The sequence below is a fragment of the Podarcis gaigeae genome, assembly GCF_964106915.1.
Source record: "Podarcis gaigeae genome assembly, chromosome: 5".
Taxonomy (NCBI): domain Eukaryota; kingdom Metazoa; phylum Chordata; class Lepidosauria; order Squamata; family Lacertidae; genus Podarcis; species Podarcis gaigeae.
In genome coordinates, this window is record NC_139681.1 from 18,752,880 (window position 1) to 18,774,157 (window position 21,278).

General features: G+C 47.2%; 1 protein-coding gene across 14 annotated transcripts in view; it reads right to left on the minus strand.

Moving 5' to 3' along the window:
- KCNMA1 (potassium calcium-activated channel subfamily M alpha 1) overlaps positions 1 to 21,278 on the minus strand; it is a 545,541-nt gene that overhangs the window by 237,725 nt on the left and 286,538 nt on the right. For all 14 annotated transcript variants that reach the window (XM_083738255.1, XM_083738253.1, XM_083738251.1 and 11 more), the window contains exon 4: positions 1,813 to 1,906. In XM_083738255.1, the coding sequence (XP_083594381.1) occupies positions 1,813 to 1,906 (94 nt within the window). The remainder of the gene's footprint in view (positions 1 to 1,812; positions 1,907 to 21,278) is intronic.

Here is a 21,278-nt window from a genome sequence, read left to right on the forward strand (position 1 = left end):
TTGGTTTGCTTTGTTTTTGTTCTTATTTTTATTATGTATTTTGTGTTTTCATCGTGTGTGTGTGTGTGTGTGTGTGTGTGAGAATCACCCTGAAATCTACAGATGCAGGGTGGTATAAATATTTTAATGACAATGATAATAGTAATATGCTTTGACAAATAACTGTTACACCAAAATATTGGATTACTGCATTGCTTTCTAGGGGGAACCCAAAGGAATGGGGGGCAGGGGGGGGGAGAATGTATCAAGAAACCAGACAGCTCCCTATCCAGACAATGGGATTAATTTGTCTACTCTTTAGCAGGTGCCACCAACCCATAAAGGCTTTCAATGGTTCCCCTGGGAAGGTGCCCTGGTCTCTGAGTTTTCATGGAGGGGGAGTTTCCAGCCCACCTAGGAAGAAAGTTATGGGACAAAAAGTGCATGTACCTTCTAGATGTAAAGTGAGAGCAAGTGTGGTGTGTCCACCTGGTGTATTTTTTCCTAGTACTGAAGAATGCTCCCTGTTGCTATTAGCTGATGCTGGAAAGCACTGGCAGAGGAAGAGGAGTGCAGGGGGAGCGCACCGCCCCCGGCAGCATGACCCCCAGGGTGCCATTGTGGCTGCCCCCCCCCCCCCGCGCTGGGCACCCTGCCCCAGCAGGCGCCGCGCCACGCCTCTGGGATGCGTGCCAGCCCCGCCCCGCCTGCTTTCCGCCCCTGGTGGAAAGTGGAGACACAAAGGCTTGTTTCACTCTGTTGCAGGCTTAGCGCATCCCAGGAAACCCAATGCGAGGGATAAGAGCTCTTGGGAATGTTAGTGCAGTGAGCCTCTCCATCCCATGCTGTGGTTGTAGATATGTGTAAACAAAACCATACTTCCCACTGTATCACTGCTGTATTCATCGACATTCATTCCAAGGAAACCAAACTTTGGAACCTCAGGAGCATCTCACTGCACTGAGAATGTGGTGCGTGCAGCAAACACCTTTGGGAAGTTTTTAATGTTCAATGTTTTATTTTGCTTTTATATGTGTTGGAAGCCGCCCAGAGTGGCTAGGGCAATGCAGCCAGATGGGCAGTGTATAAATTATCATTCTTATAAGCAACTGATGGTGGATGGAGTAAGATCTGCCACAAACAATGTGTTTGTGTGTGAGAAAGAGGGAGAGCGCACTGCTGCTGCACAGTAAATCCATAAACCTCTTTATCATGGAGCAAAGGTTTATTGAAGCAATTCCTGTTCTCAACATGACTAGAGAAAAGTCTTCCCATTCAAGGGCAGTAGCCTGTTTTATTTTATTTTTTAAAACCTTTATGGATGCGGTAAAGTGGTACCTCGGTTTTCAAACATAATGCATTTGGAAGACCGTTCAACTTCCGAAATGTTCGGAAATCGAAGCATTTATTTCCAGAAGCATTTACTTACGGAAAACTCAATATGGAAGCCGTGTGGCACATTAAAACGAAAAGCCTTTGAATACCGAAGCAGTTACTTCTGGGTTTTCGGCGTTCGGAAACCGAAATGTTCGACTTCCGAGACGTTCAAACACCAACGTACCACAGTATTTTAAATTGACAAACTTGGCTTTCCAAATATAAACAAAAGAACCCCCCACCTACCACACATGAAAACCAATTTACTCAAAAGGTACTGGCACCTATGATGGCCTTCGTACACTTTTGTGCATCCATAGCAGTATGTTGCTGCTTGACACTTTTATGCCGCTGGCATCCTTTTCTCCTGGTTATCCCCACAAGTGCCTCTGGGGAAAAAACACTGTGGCACCTCGCCCTCCCCTCAAGCCAAGCAATGTGGAGATTCACACTTACCCGCAAGCCGAAGTAGAGCAGGAAGAACACGTTGAACGCCATGTCTATCTGTAACGTGAAATCTTTGTAGAAATTCTGGCAAGATTCTATTGGGCTATTTGAGAAAAGAAAAAAAGACCAGAGTAAACTAGAGGGAATGAAGTTTGCATATCAGAAATATGGCAAAAGTAACGTCAGCTGGCCACTGTTATCACTTCGATTAGAGAATGGACAGGATTCAGTCATTATACGCTGCTTCTGGCTCTTCCATTATTTCTAAAGCACGCAGGCATTGAAAGAAATAATAATATTTGGAACATTGTTTTTGTATTGTCAGCCATTCTTACTGTTCACCTGTTAGTCGCAACAGGTGAGCAGAAACATGCAGGCACTTTTAAGGAATGACAAGCAGGAAAATCTCTTAGGATTCCTTAATCCCACATTAACCCTTAAAGAACTGGCTTCTTTCTACCAGGTACGTAAAGCTATAACAGTTCAATCATCAAATTTGGGTTGCCAACCTTTTGGCAGGTCTTGTTCCTCTGCCTGTTACAGCAGGTGGCTCTTCAGGCAACAGTAGGTGCCTATGCATGCGAAAAGCTTCATCTGCTAATTCCTGCAGATTCAGCTGCTGTTAAAGGTACAAGAGCATGGCCACCAACCCCCCCCCATTAGTTGGCAACCCAAAATCTAGCAAACTTGATTTCATTATAAAATGTTTTTGTGTATTTTGGATGAAACAGCATCTTGTAAATCAGTAACACCAACAATTTCAGAAAGTTTTCTAAAAAGAGCCCCCACCAAATTAATGCCATCTTATATTACACACTCCCCTTTCTGGTTAATGTAATATAAAAAGAGTTGCTTATGGATTTTAGCAACTTGGGGGAGATACTTGTTTGCTTCTTTAAAAATACAGTACCATGAATCTAGTAGAAAGAAGAACATAGCCCGCTGTTAGAATTAATGCAGAACAACATAAATTAAAGGAGTAGAAGCAGGACTCTAAGGGTTAATTTTCACATGCAGATTTCAGATTCACCTCTCTTTCTCAGGCAGCCTTGCAAAATCTAGTTTTGCTTTTTTTAAAAGGGGCACATCCAACTCTCTAGCATACTCTATACAAACTGGTACTGTGGAATGCTTCAATAAACCAGGTTGCAGCAAATTGAAAAATATGCACGTGTGTGAGAGAGAGAGAGAGAGTGTGTGTGTGTGTGTGTGCGCGCGCTGTGATTTATTTTGATGGTCCTACGAGATGGTTGGAAAGACTGCAGATCACAGTCCCCAGGTTAAGTAGCATGTCCCAAGATTTGTAACAAGTTACCATTCAGTCAGCATAACCATACAGAGGTCAGGAATGATGCTTAGAAGTTACTTAATTCTGGGAAGGAGATGTAAAAAATACAGGCTTGAGGTAACGGGAAGGAAAATGACAATTAAGGAGAAATTCCATGACTCTTCTTTTTACAAATAAATCACTACGTATACCATACCAGTTAGTATAGCGCTACATCTGAAGGTGCAAGGCTAAATTGCTAAACAAGCAAGGTTCTGTGCATTCTGAATGTTGCTGACCTAACTGAAGGCAGGGAAGGAAATTAGCTGGATTTTGAGGGTATTACACATGCAGCCAGGTTCCCATTTACTTGCAAACATCGCAGCTCAAACAAGTCCGATAACAGCATGCCCCCGCTTTATCCTCAGGCATGTTTAGAGTTGCCAACATTTCCCTGAAGGGCAGTGACGCACAGTTCTAAGAAGACTTGGTAGCAACCAACGCCATATTCACAGTGTTTTGAAATACTACTTGCAAATGTTGCATCAAAAATATTAAACACGCAAGTCTTATCGAAACAGTGTCAATTGCAATAAATAAAGGACAAAACGGTATATTTGTGGTATTGTTGTTAGTATCTTACATTGTCTTGGTAGCAAACCAACCGAAAATAAATCTTGCTTTAATACGTTAGAGAAAAGTGAGGAAACCAGAACAGGGGAAAACTTCTGCTTTCAGTCCTGTCCCCCCCCCCCCACACTTTCCCCAGAGTATGAAGAATGAGAGTCATCTCACCCACTTCCAGATCCTCCAAGTATCTGGAAACCATGGACCTGGCAAGGGATGAAATGTGCAAGCTCCCACATTGTCATTGTAACAGAAACGGGAAAAGCAGAAGTGTGAGACATTAACGCATCTGCTTTGTAAGCTTCTTCTGAAGTCCACGAAGCAACCCTTCCAACAGAAGCTTCTCCAATGCAAAAACTAGTAAGGAGATGAGTTCTAGCTAGCCTCCTTTCAGATATGTGTGGGGAATTGTCAATGAAGATGATTCAGACATGTTTCCCCCTCCCCTCACTTGCAGTCTAAAGTGCCCCAGTACTGTAGTCCAATATTGTGCAGTCTAAAATGGTGTACTACTAATAGTCCAAGATTGTCAGAGACACTGGGTAGGGGCTTATTTTCACATACTGATTTCTTTCCAGACAATCACCATCACAGAAATCTGAAGTCAACCGAAGGTAAACAGACAACAATTGAAAAAGCACAGTTGTATGGAACTATTCTGCAAAGGACTAGTTGCAGTGGAAGTAACTATTGTCAAGTTCCCAGACTATGGGCTGAATCCAGACTGAGAGTTAGGGTCCACTGAATTCAATGGGGTTTAAGCATAACTACCAGTCTGGATCCAGCCCTGTGTTTACGAAGTGATAGTCGAAATTATCACATGGCAAGAGTGGATAGTGAAATGTCTGCCATGGGCCATCACTCTCTCTTTTCCCTTCAGGAAATTACTTGGCAATGAGGGTGGAGTAATGAGCCTTCCATACATTTTCTCTAAAAAACCCAAAAAAACTAATTGTACATATTCACCATGACAAGCGCTGAGTTGCAGCAAATCCCTGATGTGGGATTGCTGTTACACAAAGCTAAGCTGTGACACCACAAATACAATCATCGCATAACAAACACCTCTTAAACACAAGCTTAGCCTTTAAGATCCTGACAGTAGGTTGCTTCCAACTGTAGAGTTGGAAAAGGTCGAGGGGATATAGTGGCTCCCCCCACGAGCAAAGGTTACGGCACCTGTAACTTCTTAAGTTTCCAGAAAAGGCAGGTATGGCATGACATGCTAATTTCACTTTCGCTTGCATCCCTCTTCCATAGCACTAGAACTTGTGGACATCCAATAAAGATGAATGCTGGGAGATTTAGGGCAGTTAAAAGAAAATACTTATTTGCACAGTGCATAGTCAAAAACTATGGAGCTCGCTCCCCCAGGAGGCAGTGGAGGCAACAAACTTGGATGGCTTTGAAAGAAGGTTGGGCAAATTGATGTTCTATCAATGGCTACTAGCCATAATGGCTATGCTCTACCTCTACAGTTGGGGGAAGCAATGCTTCTGAATAGCAGTTGCTGGAAACCACAGGAGGGCAGTGCGCTCTTGTGCTCTCGTTCTGCTCCCTGGTTTCTCACAGGCAGCTGAGGACAGAATGCTGAATGAATAGCAGAATTAAAAAGTATGTATTTTTGTTTTGTTTTGTTCCACTTTAGGCCAATTCAGCTACATCAATCGATCACTTTTCCTTCCATCCCACCCTGCCCAACTCATAACATGAATAACCCATAATAAGTTGTTTATTTATGCATCAACAGGGCTATTAAATGAGCCACAGTATCCCAGACAAGATGCACAAAACAGAAGGCCCTATACAGCGGGTTTTTTGTAGTTTCTTCCTAGCGTCCTACAAATTTGCTGGGAAGTAATTAGCAGTGCGCTGGGGAAGTCTTGAAAACCTCTACAGCATTCCAATTAACAATTAGAAAGAGTGCTGACTGGGCAGGTTGTCATTAAAACTTAAATGAAACATGAAAATTGGGGCGACTGCAGAAGGTGGCATTGATAAACAGCAAATGCAAAAGAAGGATAAACTTCCATCACTGATATATCAGCAGCACATTAATATATAATCAAGGGAAAGATTAACTGCAAATGGAAGCCCAAATGGTTTTGTCCGCATAGATGCCTGAAATTCAAAGACATATACATGTATGCCCAGTTAACACTGTGGTATGAGATGCCACACAGGCATAGCTAGATCTGACCCAAGTCACTGGGTTGTAGACAACTTTAAAAAAAAATATTTAGAGTAAATTCATTGAAATGTATGAACACGATTAAATTTGGTCTACTAATTTCAGTGCATCAACCTTGAGTCCTCAAGGTCTATGGTCCACTAGGAAGCTTTGTTATGCAAGCACCATGGGAAATAATAATGTTGTTGCACAATTTCTGTTCATTTCGCTGCTGCATAGCGGGAGCTTGCCAGTGGACTGTTTCTATCAGAACAGTCTTAAAGCCAAAACAAAATAAAATTTCCTTCCAGTAGCACCTTAAAGACCAACTAAGTCAGTTCTTGGTATGAGCTTTCGTGTGCATCTGAAGAAGTGTGCATGCACACGAAAGCTCATACCAAGAACTGACTTAGTTGGTCTTTAAGGTGCTACTGGAAGGAATTTTTTTTGTTTTGACTATGGCAGACCAACACGGCTACCTATCTGTAGTCGTAAAGCCAGTTGGCTCAGCAGTGAATGTTAATTGTTACAAACAGGCAAAGAACATACATGTTTTATTTATTTTACTTCTACATGGGCTTCAAAGCCATATATATTAACTGGAGTGCAGGTGTTGGGAGAGCTGCTGTTCAGGCTAGGTGTTTTTTTAACTGATAAGAAATGCTTAGAAGACCATATTGACTGAATATGGATACTCTGAAGTTTTAACATGGTTACTACATAAGCACAAACCTGCAGTGCCTTAGATAAAGCATCCAGAACTCCTTTGCCATATTTCGTCCAGAAATCTATGCTGGGGCACAGCCCTAGACTACAGTCCTTTTTTGATGGTGGTGGGGAATAGTGCCGTGAAACCACACAAGATTATGGTAATCAAAATGACTGCCATTCTCTCTCTCTCTAACCCCCCCCCCCCCCAAACGTTGGATGTCCCAGTTTTCCTAGGACACTTGTGGGGTATGTGCTTTGACCTTGAAGAAGAGTTAGCTAAGGTGTTAGCTCTTCTGAATAGAATCCTGAAGGGACCTGCAACTAATTAGAAACACCAAATTTCCCCCTTGGTAGCCACTCTTGAGAACAAAGCATAACAGAAGCAGTTTGGCTGCCTGCAGCTGCGCCCATGCCCTTGTAAGCAGCAATATAACTGTGAAGAGCAACAAATCGAAGCACAGTAAAACAAGGTATGCCTGTATTATGGAGGTATGCCTTGTATTATTTTATTAATACTATCGCTTAACATATGTTTGCCATGGTCTTTGGCTACAATAAATTTATGAGTAGCAGCAGCAGCAGAAACAGCAGTAGCAGCAGTTTTACAAGCAGTATACAACAATAATGATAGCATAAATATATAATAAACCTCCAACATGCTTTTCCTTTTCATCACCGTTATATTCATAAACACTTCCTCCTCTCGGCTCCACATTAAAGAATCCAAATTCCAGTGGTGTCCAAAATGTGCTGCTTCTCCTTGCCTCACAAGTGAGCCACCTCTGGGTTCCAACAAGTCTTGGTCCCAAATTATCCTCAATTCCTTGCTTCTGTTCTAATTCTATCATGCAAGAGAACTAGATTTCTTACTTTGCAAGTCAGTGATGAATTTATAAAAGGTAAAGGTAAAGGTACCCCTGCCCGTACGGGCCAGTCTTGACAGACTCTGGGGTTGTGCGCCCATCTCACTCAAGAGGCCAGGGGCCAGCGCTGTCCGGAGACACTTCCGGGTCACGTGGCCAGCGTGACACCGCTGCTCTGGCGAGCCAGAGCCGCACACGGAAACGCCGTTTACCTTCCCGCTAGAAAGCGGTCCCTATTTATCTACTTGCACCCGGAGGTGCTTTCGAACTGCTAGGTTGGCAGGCGCTGGGACCGAGCAGCGGGAGCGCACCCCGCCGCAGGGATTCGAACCGCCGACCTTTCGATCGGCAAGTCCTAGGCGCTGAGGCTTTAACCCACAGCGCCACCTGCGTCCCTGATGAATTTATAGATGTCTCCAAATCTGAAACACCCATCTAGCTGCCCAGTGAAAAGCAATGGCCAGTATAAACCTTGGCTATAGCTTGACCGCAAACCTAGATTTAGACAACATGTTACGCCAAAGCATTTGTCAGTGGGGCTGTGGGAGTAACAAACAAAACCCATGGAAGAGCAAAGTGACTAACTGCAAGTTTGTTTTCTGGAGCCCATTAATTTGCATGGTATGAGTAATGCAGTGTTCTGCTATTACTATTATGGTTTCTGCTACTTAATTACCCAAAGCCATGCACTTAAGCCAACTGGTGCTTTTTAGCTTTTACACTGTTTTAGTTGTATCCTGGTTTTAATGTATGCTTGTGTCAGGGGCTCAGGAGCAGAGGCACAGGAGAGCGAAGGGGAAGAATCGGAGGGCAGCGTAGGGGAGTATGACAGTGGCCCGAGAGATTCCATGAGCTTCTCCAGCGAATCAGAAGATTCCCAGAAGGGGGCGCCGATGGCCAGGGCAAGGGGGGTCCCAGGGGGGACGCACCAGAAGCAAGGGGCCAGCGCGGACTCCCAAAGCAGCAGCGAGAGATCAGGGCCAGCTCCCCCACCAGAGCGTAGTGGGGGGGAAGAGTCCCATGCATCAGGGCCAGCGTCTCCTCCAGCAGGGAGAGAAGATGAGTCAGGGCTGACCACGCCTCTGTTGGAGAGTGAGGGAACGGAGGGGAGGTCAGGCCCAGCTAGCCCCCCCGAAGGGGGAAGCAGTGACAGGAGCAGTGTAACGGTCAGGAGGAAGGTTGCCGGCTGGGCGCGGGCGCCAAGTTCAAATGTACAGGCGCGCGGCACAACAGAAAACCCGGATTGGGAACCAGGTCCTAAAGCCTGACGGAGGGAGGGGGAAGACTCAGGGGACTCAGCATCAGAAGAGTCCAGAAAGGGCAAGACCCCAGCGGACAGGCGGACCCAGAGGAGGAAAGAGCAGAGGAAGAGGTGGAGCAGGGCTAGAGTCTTAAACTGGTGCCTGGGGGGAGGAGATTCAGACGGAGCTTCAGTGGTCTAGAGTTCAAGACGTAGAGCTGCGCGCCGTGGCTTTGAAATCGAAACCGAACTTCAATAAAGACTTTTGTATATAACAAGAACTGGCATTGGTCCTTTGTGAGCTGGGACCTAGGGCAGCTCTGACAGTAAGCTCCGTCTGCACAAAAAATTTAACCCTCGGAGCGTGAGTTGGCGCAGCGAGGGGCAAAACTTGGTGTTTTGCGAGCTCACGAAGATCGGCTAAGATGACTACAGAGGACAAGGTGAAAGAGCTGACAGAAGCGGTCACGGCGCTTTACGCAGAAGTAGCAGCATCCAAAAAGAGAGAGGAAGAAGCACTAGCGCTCTGCCAGGATCTGCAGAACAGGTGGGAACATTTGGGCAAGGAGGGACTGCCAGGACCTAAGCCAGAGGGAGTTGGCCTCGGGAAGAGGGGGGGCAGCATCGTATCCCACTTCGACGGGAACCTGCAGGAGTATCCTAACTTCAGAGCAGACATAGTTTTCGTGCTCAATTTGCTTCGGAAAGACTTTACAGATGAGGAGGAGAAAGTAGGCTTCATACTAACTCATCTGCATGGGGAAGCTAAAGCGTGGCTGCGCAATTTATGGCGCGAAAATGACCCCGCCCTCAAAGATTCAACAGCTTTTATCAAGGCTATGGACGCTTGTTTTAAATCAACAGTTGATGTGGATGTGGCCAGAAGGGAAATGCATGGTTTGAAGCAGGGCAAAGCCACTGTGAGACAATATCACTCCCGCTTTTTTGCCTTGGTAAATGTGCTGGGCTGGGAGAAGGACTCCGCTGCCGTCAGAGATCTGTTCTGGGAGGGGCTTAATGGGGCCGTGAAAGATGAACTGGCGAGGGGGGAGAGACCCAACAGCACCACAGAGGTCGTGCAAAGAGTGCTGGCAATTGGGGTGCACCTGGAAGAACGCCCTTGGAGCAGGGATGAGGGACGTATGGCACGCACACCAGCCAGAGCGACTCCCTTCCTACCCAGGGAGACAACGCGCGCGCAGTCCACGCCTCCACTGGGAGGGGGAGAAGAGCCGATGGAGATAGGTGGTGCCAGGGCTCAGACAGCAACCAGAGCCCAAACACCAGGAGCAGTCAAGACGAAGGCTCCTAGAGGGAGCAGGAAGTGTTATATCTGCGACAGTGCACAGCACATGGCCAAAGAGTGTCCCCAGAGGCTCCAGAGGCACACTGCAGCCTCAGCAACAGTAAAAGGAGCAGTTCAGCAGGGGGAACAGCTGCAGGGAAACGACGAAGCCTGGTTGGAGGCAGAGGCACTGGGGCCCAGCCAGGCGAGTCAGTGAAGCAGTCCCCAGAGATTTTACAGCCCACAGACCCCCTCCCACCCAAACCAGTGGTGCAACTCACCGCATCGCTCCAGCTACCCAATGGACTCACCATGGAAGTCCCTATTACCATTGACTGTGGTAGTAATGCAGACTTTGTAGGAGTGGATTTCATCAAGCAACATCGCATAGCGCTCCTACCAGCCACGATGCCCCTAAACGTCGTCACAGTCGATGGCAGAGAGCTACTGGGAGGACAGGTGGTACAGCAAACACCGCCAATGGTGATGCAAATTGGAAATCACCGCGAAGTCATCAGCTTCAACGTCACCCACCTGTCGGATACGCCCATAGTATTGGGCATGAGTTGGCTGGACAGGCACAGCCCGGCGTTGGCATGGTACCAGCGTCAATTGACCTTCTGCTCCTCCTACTGCGCAGAACACTGCATCCTGACTAGCCAGGAAGATGAGGGGCAAGAGGATGAACCACAGCTACACTTAGGCATGCTGCAAGCGGTACCCAACAAGTACAAGGCGTTTTTGGAGGTCTTCTGCGAGAAGGAAGCGGACAAGCTGCCTCCCCACAGGCCCTACGACTGCAAGATTGACCTCCTGCCGGTGGCGACGCTGCCGACTGGAAAACTGTATTCCATGTCTGAAGACGAACTGCAAGAACTCAGGGAGTTCATAGATCACAAATTGAAGCGGGGATTCATCCAAGAATCCAAAGCAACGGGGGGCAGTCCCGTGTTTTTCGTGAAGAAAAAAGACACGTCCCAACGGAGGCTGATAGTTGATTACAGAATTATCAATTCCAGGACGAAGCCCACGGCATTCCCCATGCCCAAGATCGACGACCTGCTCGCGACGGTGAGGAAGGGACGCATCTTCACCAAGCTGGATCTTCGAGGGGCGTACAACCTTATACGCATGCGGGAGGGCGATGAGTGGAAGACAGCCATGTTTACGCCTTTGGGCATCTATGAATACCGAGTTATGCCATTTGGTTTGCAAAATGGCTCCCATTGTTTCCAAGCCTTCATGCACCACGTGTTAGCGGGCCTCCTCTACAAGAAGTGCGTCTGCTTCCTAGACGACATCCTGATTTTATCGGAATCGCAGGAGGCTCATAACAGAGACGTCAAGGAGGTCCTGCAGAGACTACGGGAGCACAGACTTTACGCCAAACTGGAGAAGTGCCAGTTCGACATGACGGAGGTGGATTTCCTGGGCTACAAGCTGTCCGACAAGGGACTCGCCATGGACAGCACCAAGGTCCGCTCGGTGTTGGACTGGAAGAGCCCGCGCAATCGGAAGGAGGTCCAGAAGTTCGTCGGCTTCGCCAACTTTTATCGCAAGTTCATCAAGGGTTTGCGATGGAGACGGCGGCCATCACGGACACCCTTAGCTCCAAGAAGAAGAAGTTCACCTGGACGGACCAGGCGGAGCAGTCCTTTCGGAGACTCAAGCGTCTCTTCGCGTCCGAAGAACAGCTGCTACACGTCAACCCCAGCAAACCAATGAGGGTTGAAACGGACGCCTCAGACAGAGCGGTGGGGGCGGTCCTGTTGCAGCAAGATCCGCAAGGGGACTGGAGGCCGTGTGCATTCTACTCCAGGAAACTCAGCAAGTCGGAACAGAACTACACCATCTGGGACAGGGAGTTGCTGGCCATTCATGCAGCCTTCAAAGCGTGGTGGCACTTCCTCATCGGAGCCAAACACACAGTGCAGGTCCGCACGGACCATAAGAACCTGGAGTACTGGCGCACGGCGCGGTTCCTGAACCAGAGACACATCCGCTGGGTGGAGTTCTTTGCGGATTTTGACTTCCGGATAGAATACATCCCGGGAGACAGCAACGTCATGGCGGATGCGCTATCCAGGAAGCCGCAGTATCTCGAAGAAGCGGCACCGGTGGCGGCCAAACACATTTTCGCACCGAAGGCGTGGGCGTGCGCTTCAGCCACCGTGGACCTGGACACGGTACGTCGCGCGCTGCAGACGGATTTGTTCGCACAATCCAAGATGGAGGAGGTGCGAAGAGGCACTGCGAAGGACGATGAGTTCCAGATACGCGACGGACTGCTCATCCGCAAAGGAGCCCTCTACGTGCCGGGAGACGACCTCCGCGCGAAAGTACTGCAGCAGTTACACAACGCGCCCAGCGCCGGGCACTTCGGCAAGGACAAGACGGCGGAATTAGTAGCCAGACACTTTTGGTGGCCCAAGATGAGGGGAGAAGTAGCAGATTACGTCACTAGGTGTGACACATGCCAAAGGGCCAAACCAGTACACAGGCCGCCGGCGGGACTGCTGGAACCGCTACAGACGCCGCTTGAGCCGTGGGAGAAAGTGGCCCTGGACTTTGTCACAGATCTGCCCAGCTCGCGAGGCAAAACAGCGGTACTCGTGGTCGTAGACATGTTCACCAAGATGGCGCACTTCATTCCTTGCACGAAGGTGGCCACAGCGGAACAGACCGCCAAGCTGTTCATAGACCACGTGTTCAAGGTTCACGGCTTACCACGGTCCATCCTGTCTGACCGGGGTCACCAATTCATCTCGAACTTCTGGCAGAAGCTGCTGGGCATCCTGAACGTCAAGATCAATTTAGCGTCGGCACGACACCCGCAGACCAACGGACAAGCGGAGAGGGTCAACGCCATCATGCAGCAGTACCTGAGATGCTACGCGAATCAACAGCCCTTGACCTGGGTGGACTACCTACTGCTGGCCAAGTTTGCCTACAACAACACGAAGCACGTGTCTACGGGGGTGACACCGTTCTTCGCCAACAATGGGCGGCATCCCAGAACCTTCCCGGGATTAGAGAGAGTGGGGGAGGGGGAGCCACAGGGAGCAGAGGCCTGCGCAGCGGAGTTACAGGAGGTCCATGAGCAACTCCGAAGGCACTTGGAGCTAGCAAAACACGCCTACAAAATGCAGGCAGACAGACACAGGAGGGTTGGGGAAGACATCCAGGTGGGGGACTGGGTCTGGTTAGCAGCCCAGGCAGTGCCGGCCAGAACGTTAGCTAAGAAGAAGCTCGGACACAAGCAGCTAGGGCCTTACCAAGTTGAGGCACAAATCAATCCACTGGCCTTCCGGTTGACACTCCCGGAGGCTTCCAGAATGCACCCGGTCTTTCATAGATCAGTGCTCACACCCTACAAGGAACCCCACAGGTTTCAGGCGCCAGGGAACGCACCAGACCCACTCAGTGAATCGCCAACGAAGGGGGGGTCGCCGAAGGCGGCGCCACTCAACGAGGTCACGGAGATTTTAGACTCGAGATGGGGGGAAGAGGGGGTTGAATATCTCCTCACCAGGGAAGGTACCCCAGCCAGCGCCAACAGGTGGGTGCCGTACTATGCTGTGGAGGAGCACTACCTCAAGGACGAGTTCCATGCACTCTTCCCCCACAGACCCATGCCGGCAGATTATTTCGACAAATATCTTTTCACACCCACACTTTCAGCCAGCACGTTTCAGGGGTTCTCTTCAGCTGAGGAAAAGGCGCCAGAAACGAGCTCCGCAGAGGGATCACTCTCAGGGTCGGTCACAGACCGCTCTTATTAGTGGGACGATCAACCGGAGGTGGGGTCGAGCAGGGAACTGCTGAGGGGGCCCTTACAGGCAGCACCCCCCGAGGCAACAGGGGGAGAGACGGACATGGACGGGTTGGGGGAGGATCCTGGGTTCGAGCACAGCTGCAGAGAGATGGAAGCAGAGGAAATCGACGTCGACAAGCCCATTACGGACTGGCCGGATCCAGCTGGTCGGCTGCACACCAGGGGGGAAGAACTGTATCCCGCACTCACCCCCACAGCACTGGAGCACCCGGAACCCGCACCCGAAGAGGGGGAGGAGGGAAGGGGGGGCTTTGAGGGGGGATGGATGTCAGGGGCTCAGGAGCAGAGGCACAGGAGAGCGAAGGGGAAGAATCGGAGGGCAGCGTAGGGGAGTATGACAGTGGCCCGAGAGATTCCATGAGCTTCTCCAGCGAATCAGAAGATTCCCAGAAGGGGGCGCCGATGGCCAGGGCAAGGGGGGTCCCAGGGGGGACGCACCAGAAGCAAGGGGCCAGCGCGGACTCCCAAAGCAGCAGCGAGAGATCAGGGCCAGCTCCCCCACCAGAGCGTAGTGGGGAGGAAGAGTCCCATGCATCAGGGCCAGCGTCTCCTCCAGCAGGGAGAGAAGATGAGTCAGGGCTGACCACGCCTCTGTTGGAGAGTGAGGGAACGGAGGGGAGGTCAGGCCCAGCTAGCCCCCCCGAAGGGGGAAGCAGTGACAGGAGCAGTGTAACGGTCAGGAGGAAGGTTGCCGGCTGGGCGCGGGCGCCAAGTTCAAATGTACAGGCGTGCGGCACAACAGAAAACCCGGATTGGGAACCAGGTCCTAAAGCCCGCCGGAGGGATGGGGAAGACTCAGGGGACTCAGCGTCAGAAGAGTCCAGAAAGGGCAAGACCCCAGCGGACAGGCGGACCCAGAGGAGGAAAGAGCAGATGAAGAGGTGGAGCAGGGCTAGAGTCTTAAACTGGTGCCTGGGGGGAGGAGATTCAGACGGAGCTTCAGTGGTCTAGAGTTCAAGATGTAGAGCTGCGCGCCGCGGCTTTGAAATCGAAACCGAACTTCAATAAAGACTTTTGTATATAACAAGAACTGGCGTTGGTCCTTTGTAAGCTGGGACCTAGGGCAGCTCTGACAGCTTGTAAGTTGTTTTCAGGGTTTTCTGTATAAAAATAGTTACAAAGAAGTTCAAATAACAGCAATAACACTAATAATAGTAGTAATAATAACGGAGCACAGATTGAGGTCAATTGCCCCAACCCAATATTCCAGGACACATGTCTGCAATGTAGGGAGTGAGAAGTGATTGATATTTATTCCTTTTACCTCTATAAAGTACATGGGTGTATCTATCTACAGAATTAAGAGGTGTGTGTGTGTGTGTGTGTGTGTGTGAGAGAGAGAGAGAGAGAGAGAGAGAGAGAGAGAGAGAGGGAGGTGTAAGGCTGGGACTATTTTGAACAAATGTGGCTACAGCAGGATGAGTCCAGTAGTTGCCTCTTGATCTCAATGATCCTGCTTAATTATAAAAGCTGCCATTTTCCTTACTCCTCCATCACTGAAGGCATAGCTGTCAACTTACAGATTTGAAAATAAGGGATCAGCAGCCAAAATAAGGGATTTTCGAAGCACAGGTATGTTCAACTTCTGAGCCCCTCCAAGCCAAAGGCAGAAAGGCCAGCCAGCAGCCAAACGAAGCCTCAAGGAGTGGTTCCCACTGCGCAGCAACCCAGCAAAGGGGATGCATCAAGGGAAACCACCGTCACCTCTCTGCTGGGAAGCGCTGAGCAAAGGCGAGTCCCCAGGCAACGCGGCCGATTTGATTGGCACAAGGCATGCAAGCTCCACCCCCCCAGTCATTCTTAGACTCTTTATTGGGTGAGCAATGCAGCCAAGCAACACAGTTGGAGCCTCCCTCCTCCCTGGCCAGCAGGGAGGGAGGGAGAGGAGCTGCTTCCTTTGAAACCTGGAAAATTTAAGGGACATCATCAATCCGGGACAGCAGAGAGACACAGCGCTGGGATAAGGGACTTTCCCGCCAAATAAGGGACGGTTGACAGCTATGACTGAAGGGCCATGACAAAACCTATCACAATACTGTTTAAAGAGGAACAATCCATGAGCCCTACCCAACAGACACACCACAATGAAATGTCTGGCTTTGAGTAGCAACTACAGTGGTACCTCGGATTAAGAACAGCCCTGTTTACGAACTATTCAGTTTACGAACTCCGCAAAACCAGAAGTAGTGTCCCGGTTTGTGAACTTTACCTTGATCTAAGAATGGAATCTGAAAGGTAGAAGGACACTGACGGCAGGAGGCCTCATTAGGGAAAACGCACCTCAATTTAAGAACAGTTTCAGTTTAAGGACAGGCTTCCAGAACGGATTAAGAGCAGTGGACTCGTAATCTGGTGAACCAGATTCAATTCCCCGCTCCTCCACATGCAACTGCTGGGTGACCTTGGGCTAGTCACACTTCTTTCTGAAGTCTCTCAGTCTCACTCACCTCACAGAGTGTTTGTTGTGGGGGAGGAAGTGAAAAGGAGATTGTTAGCAGCTTTGAGACTCCTTAGGGTAGTGATAAAGTGGGATATCAAATCCAAACTCTTCTTCTTCACAAATGGATGAGGACATTTATGCAGATTCCCTCCTTCCCACACCACCTTCCACTTTGTCCCTGCCCCCCTCAGGAGCAGATTGACAAAAATATGTCTACTTTTCTCTTCCGATCTGCTTGATCAAAAGTCCTCCCATGAGCACAACACCATCAATTGAAATCTACCCAATGTCCCAGAAGCTAGGTGATTGATTAGATATATAGAACACAAAGAGAGAGTGATTCATGTAGGTTGCACAAGATATATCTAATTTTGTAGAGATAAGTGACTAATGAGTCTGAACAATAAGGCTTGGTGACCTCTTATAGATTGAGTGCCAAAGGCTACGCCTGCCAAACTTGATTAATAATATTTTATATTTTCTTTTCTTGGTAGTCAATTTATTATCAATACCAGACTAAATTTGAGGCTGACATGAAAAACTCAGCTATAACAAAACAAATATTGATTATAGACTTCTGTCTCATCTGCTGATTCAGAACAGTATATTGTTCTGGGAGCAGAACAGTGATTTACTGTTTTCACCATACAAGTATGTGACGATATATCAGCCTTCGACGGAAATGTAATTTTGTCATCTGCTACTGCATTTTGCGCTGAGGTCTTCAGTGGTGCAACAGTAAGACCAAAAAGATGCACTTGTCAAATCTCTTACTCTTCAGGCTTGAATTTATTGGAAATCCTGAACTTTAACACTATGAAGTCTAAATGTATGGTGCTGCAGATGCACTTGCTCAGGCTCAACTCTTGTAACCCTCTACTCTCTTTCCGCTGTCAGAACATATAGGATGAGTTACTAGTCATTTAACCTGGAGCTCATCAGCATGATCTGCCCATCCCCGTTGGCTGTTAAAATGCAGAAAGGGGTGCGAGGGAGCAGAACTGGTGGCAAATGGATCCTTCAAAGTGTGCCTCAGGCAAAGCTACTTGCTAACCACAGAGGCTTACTGTAGTGATCCCATTGACTAAAACAGGGATCTGACACATCTTTCCGGTCTTCCGCTTTCAAAATTGAATGTTTCCCAGTTTGAGATCCAGCACATGGCCTACAATGCACTCAAAATGCTCCATTATCTGCCTATTGTAGAACATTGGCAGTGGTGCTAATCTATCTCTTGGCAATGTGCTATCACTGTTCTTTTCATTGGAGAGCCCTTGGTAAGTTTTCAAGGAATTCCAGGCTTCCATGGAAAGCCATGTGAAAAACAGTGCCTTTAAAATAGTAGCCACATTACACTAGTAATCTCCCCCCGCCCAAAGGAATCATATGGAGGGGGCAAGGTTTCATCATTCCACACATTATCCAAAGGGAAGCTATGAGACTCAGTTGAAAACATTTCATAGGGCAGCCTTCCCCAACATGATACCCTTTAGCTGTTTTAGGCTGCAGCTCCATCAAGACACCAAGACTAATGGTTGGGGTGATGAGAGCTGGTCCAACTGCATCTGTTGGGCCACAGGCTGGTCGGTCCTGTCCTAAATGAGGACTGAGAAAGCACCATCTCTCCTGCTGTCCAATAAAAGCAAGAGAGAACATTTTAAAGTAAAGAAATGGCCTTTATACTAACTCCATCTCTCATATAACCACTTCCTTCCCATTCAGTGAAATGGGACTATACCCATTACCTGTGTAAGAACAGGACTATGCCTTTGCTATGTTGGCACCCATGCTCTGAAATGCACATTGATTCCATCACTGTTGTCCTTCAACCATAAGGTCAGAATCAGACTTTCAGCTGGCTGGCTATTAGATGATGCTGTTCTATTTATATTTTACTTGAATTTCTACAGACTGCATTTCTTGTTTATTTTTTTGTATTTGCTTTATTGTAGTGTGTGTGTGTGTGTGTGTGTGTGTGTGTGTGTGTGTGTGACAGAGAGAGACAGAAAGAGAGAGAGAGAGAGAGAGAGAGAGAGAGAGAGAGAGAGAGAGAGAGAGAGAGAGATGGCTTTTAGATGGTTTTAGGGCAGATTATAGACTGCCTTTGTGACAGAGAATGAGGTGTATAAATGTTTAAATAAACAAACAAACATTTCTACTAACCTCTGTAAAAGACAAATGACTAAGATGTTTTTCTTTGCACCTTTGCAATCTTTTTTCATCTACATAATTTTCATTTTCATGCTCAAGATAGCAATAAAATACTGGCATCATTTAAAGCTCTTTTCACAAGTTTAAAACATGCACTTTTCTCCCTCCCATTTGTCATGGGCTTCTACAGAATAGCAATCAGTCTTGAAATGAAAACAGGCAGATTATTACATTGCAAGAGAGAATGCAGACAAAAGCTGTGTGACCAATCTCTAGTACCAAATGGAGGCTTACAATGATCTGAAAGTAGCCAGTGACAGCAGTCAATCAAGAACCATTTTGCTAAAGTGCTGCTAAATTTTTCATTTCCTCCTGATTTTTAGAATGCATTTTCACTAAGGCTTTTCAAACAGAAAATTAATGTAGTGCTCTTTAGGATGGTTGAGAGATGAAGACTGCAGTCTCAAACATAGTAACTAGACAGTAAGCCTCATTGAACACAATAGGACATACTTGTAAGTAAACACATACCAGATTGTGTGGTGAATTCTTCATTTCAAATCTCATACACTGTTTTGCTGATTGAGGTTGCAGTCTTAAGTATACTTACCTGGAAACATTCCATTCAAAGGAGTAAGACCCCCCCCCACTTCTTCTTTTTTTTAGTAAGGACTAGACTCTGTGTTTTTGCTCAAGTTCTTGTAACAAGCAAACTATGACAACTTTTCAAGCATATTCAAACTCTCAGCAGCTATAGCTGGCAACGTCAGTGGCCAGAGATGATTTAAGAACTGGGTCCAGTTGCTATTTTTTTTTACAGGCTTTCCTCCAATGCCTTTAACAGCAGCCTGACAGGCAGAATTGTTGCAGGTGAAGCTTTCCTTGGCACTGAGATGTGAGTGATGGGAAATTCTTACTGCTGCATTCTGTACATCAGGCTTGTACAAGAGCAGGGCCAGTAAACCAATGGCAAAGCCATCTTTTTTCAGGGACTCAACATGTTTCTGATGGAACTTGATCCTACATACTTCTCAGCTTCTACTCTCTTGCTTCAGGACCTATATTGCTTCTCATTCCAAAGACCACAATACTGTCTCTTTCCCCGTTTTCTCCCTTTCGTATCATTGTACCTCCAAACATCATACATTGCCTCCTCCCAGTTCCAGCAGCTGAATGCATGGTGCCTATAACAGGTCTGGCAACTGGCAGAAATATTTGACCTTTATCATGTTACATGTGTTTACTTATTATAGTGCCAGCAATGAACACAGTGCTTTTTACAGAGGAACAAAAGAGAAAGACAGGACTCCATCCCAAAGATGTGTATTTATTCCCTTTAAGCCATCTCACTTTCGGTGCAACAGAGATGTTTAGGAAGGGGCTCTAACTAAGCAAATGAAATCTGGATTAATATAAAGACATGAAGTACAGAAGAGATAGGGCTAGTGTGAGTCAAGATTTCTATGCTTCCTCTTCCACCTGCTCCCCCTGCGAAATCTCAAATAGTTGCTTATGTCATTCACTATCTAGCCAACAGTAATAGGAAGTCATCAAGTGAGAGCGGGGCCAACGAGGGATCTAACTTGAAAGACAGACTGCCTCATTAGTCCCATCAAAATATGAAACATCATAGCCATAATTTAAACTCAAGTTATCACAGATCCATGGTCTCAAATTGGGTTCATGCACTTAATGCTTAGATCGCATTCAGTGTACTGGCTGTTAGAATAAGCATGTTGGCATGCACCAAGCACTATGCGGACAAAGTTTTGCATTGGTCTTAGAAGACCCCCAACATATGAGGTTGCATCATGCAGTGAAACCAACAGCTTGGTTTTGGCTGCCATGCAGGGGGAGGGGGGAACCTACATCAATGAGTCTGCAGAGCGGCTCCTAGGTAAGAGTTGATATGAAAGAGGTGGGTTATTTCAGCAATGAAGACATAGGCTGTAAAGTTTATACTGATGTAAAAATACACTGTACATAGCACAAAAGCAGACCTTGTTGTTGTTTTTTACGGCATTTTGAAAATCCAGGAAAAAACCACAAGGCATTGATTAGGTATCAGCACACACCCATTCTTAAAACATCCACCTTACTAAGCAATTGAGGAACAGCTCCAATTGTTAAAACAAATAAATTTCAAGGTGGCTTCCCAGCACAGGGCCTGCCAAATCTGAAAGCATTTTACTTTCCGCAGGTATCAATGTGCAATGTATTGAACCAACTGGAAGGTAAGTTAGAGGGTGCTCAAGCTTTCCTTGCTCCTTAGCAGATGAATGACCTTTCTGCAGCTTGAAAAGAATCAGCACTAACTCCAACAAGCCACAGATAATGTTATTTGCTTGACCACCTCATCTGTACATCTCCAGAATCCCACAACTTAGTGCAGAAGTGCATTATCCAATATCATACACTGCAACTTTTACAAGGTTGTGCCATTTCACACTGATGGTTGGAGGAGTGGTTATTTCATGTTTGAATACCCAACCCAATTTTTAAAAGTTTGCATCATGAGTGCTAAAACCTTTCCCTCCATCATATTAGTTTTGAATGAGTTTTATATGGGTGAAATATTCAAACATTCCACATTCTGAAGTGGTATAGCCTAGCAGCAAAAATATTATGTGAGGCTGTGTCAATGGAGTTGCACTCAATGACTGAAATACTGTATGGTGTTTACGAGTAAATAGCACGAGTAATGTTGTGCTCTATGGCTGTACTCTATAAAAAGGTGGTCACTCTATGTAAATGTTAGGACCATTCACAAGAGGCAAGTACCAGTATTTCGGGAGCCCTTTCTCAGAAGAGCTTTAAACGTCAATTAAAATTGGGCACACTGGAAAAGGCAGTCACAAGTCATTTATCCCTGAATGAATAACAGCA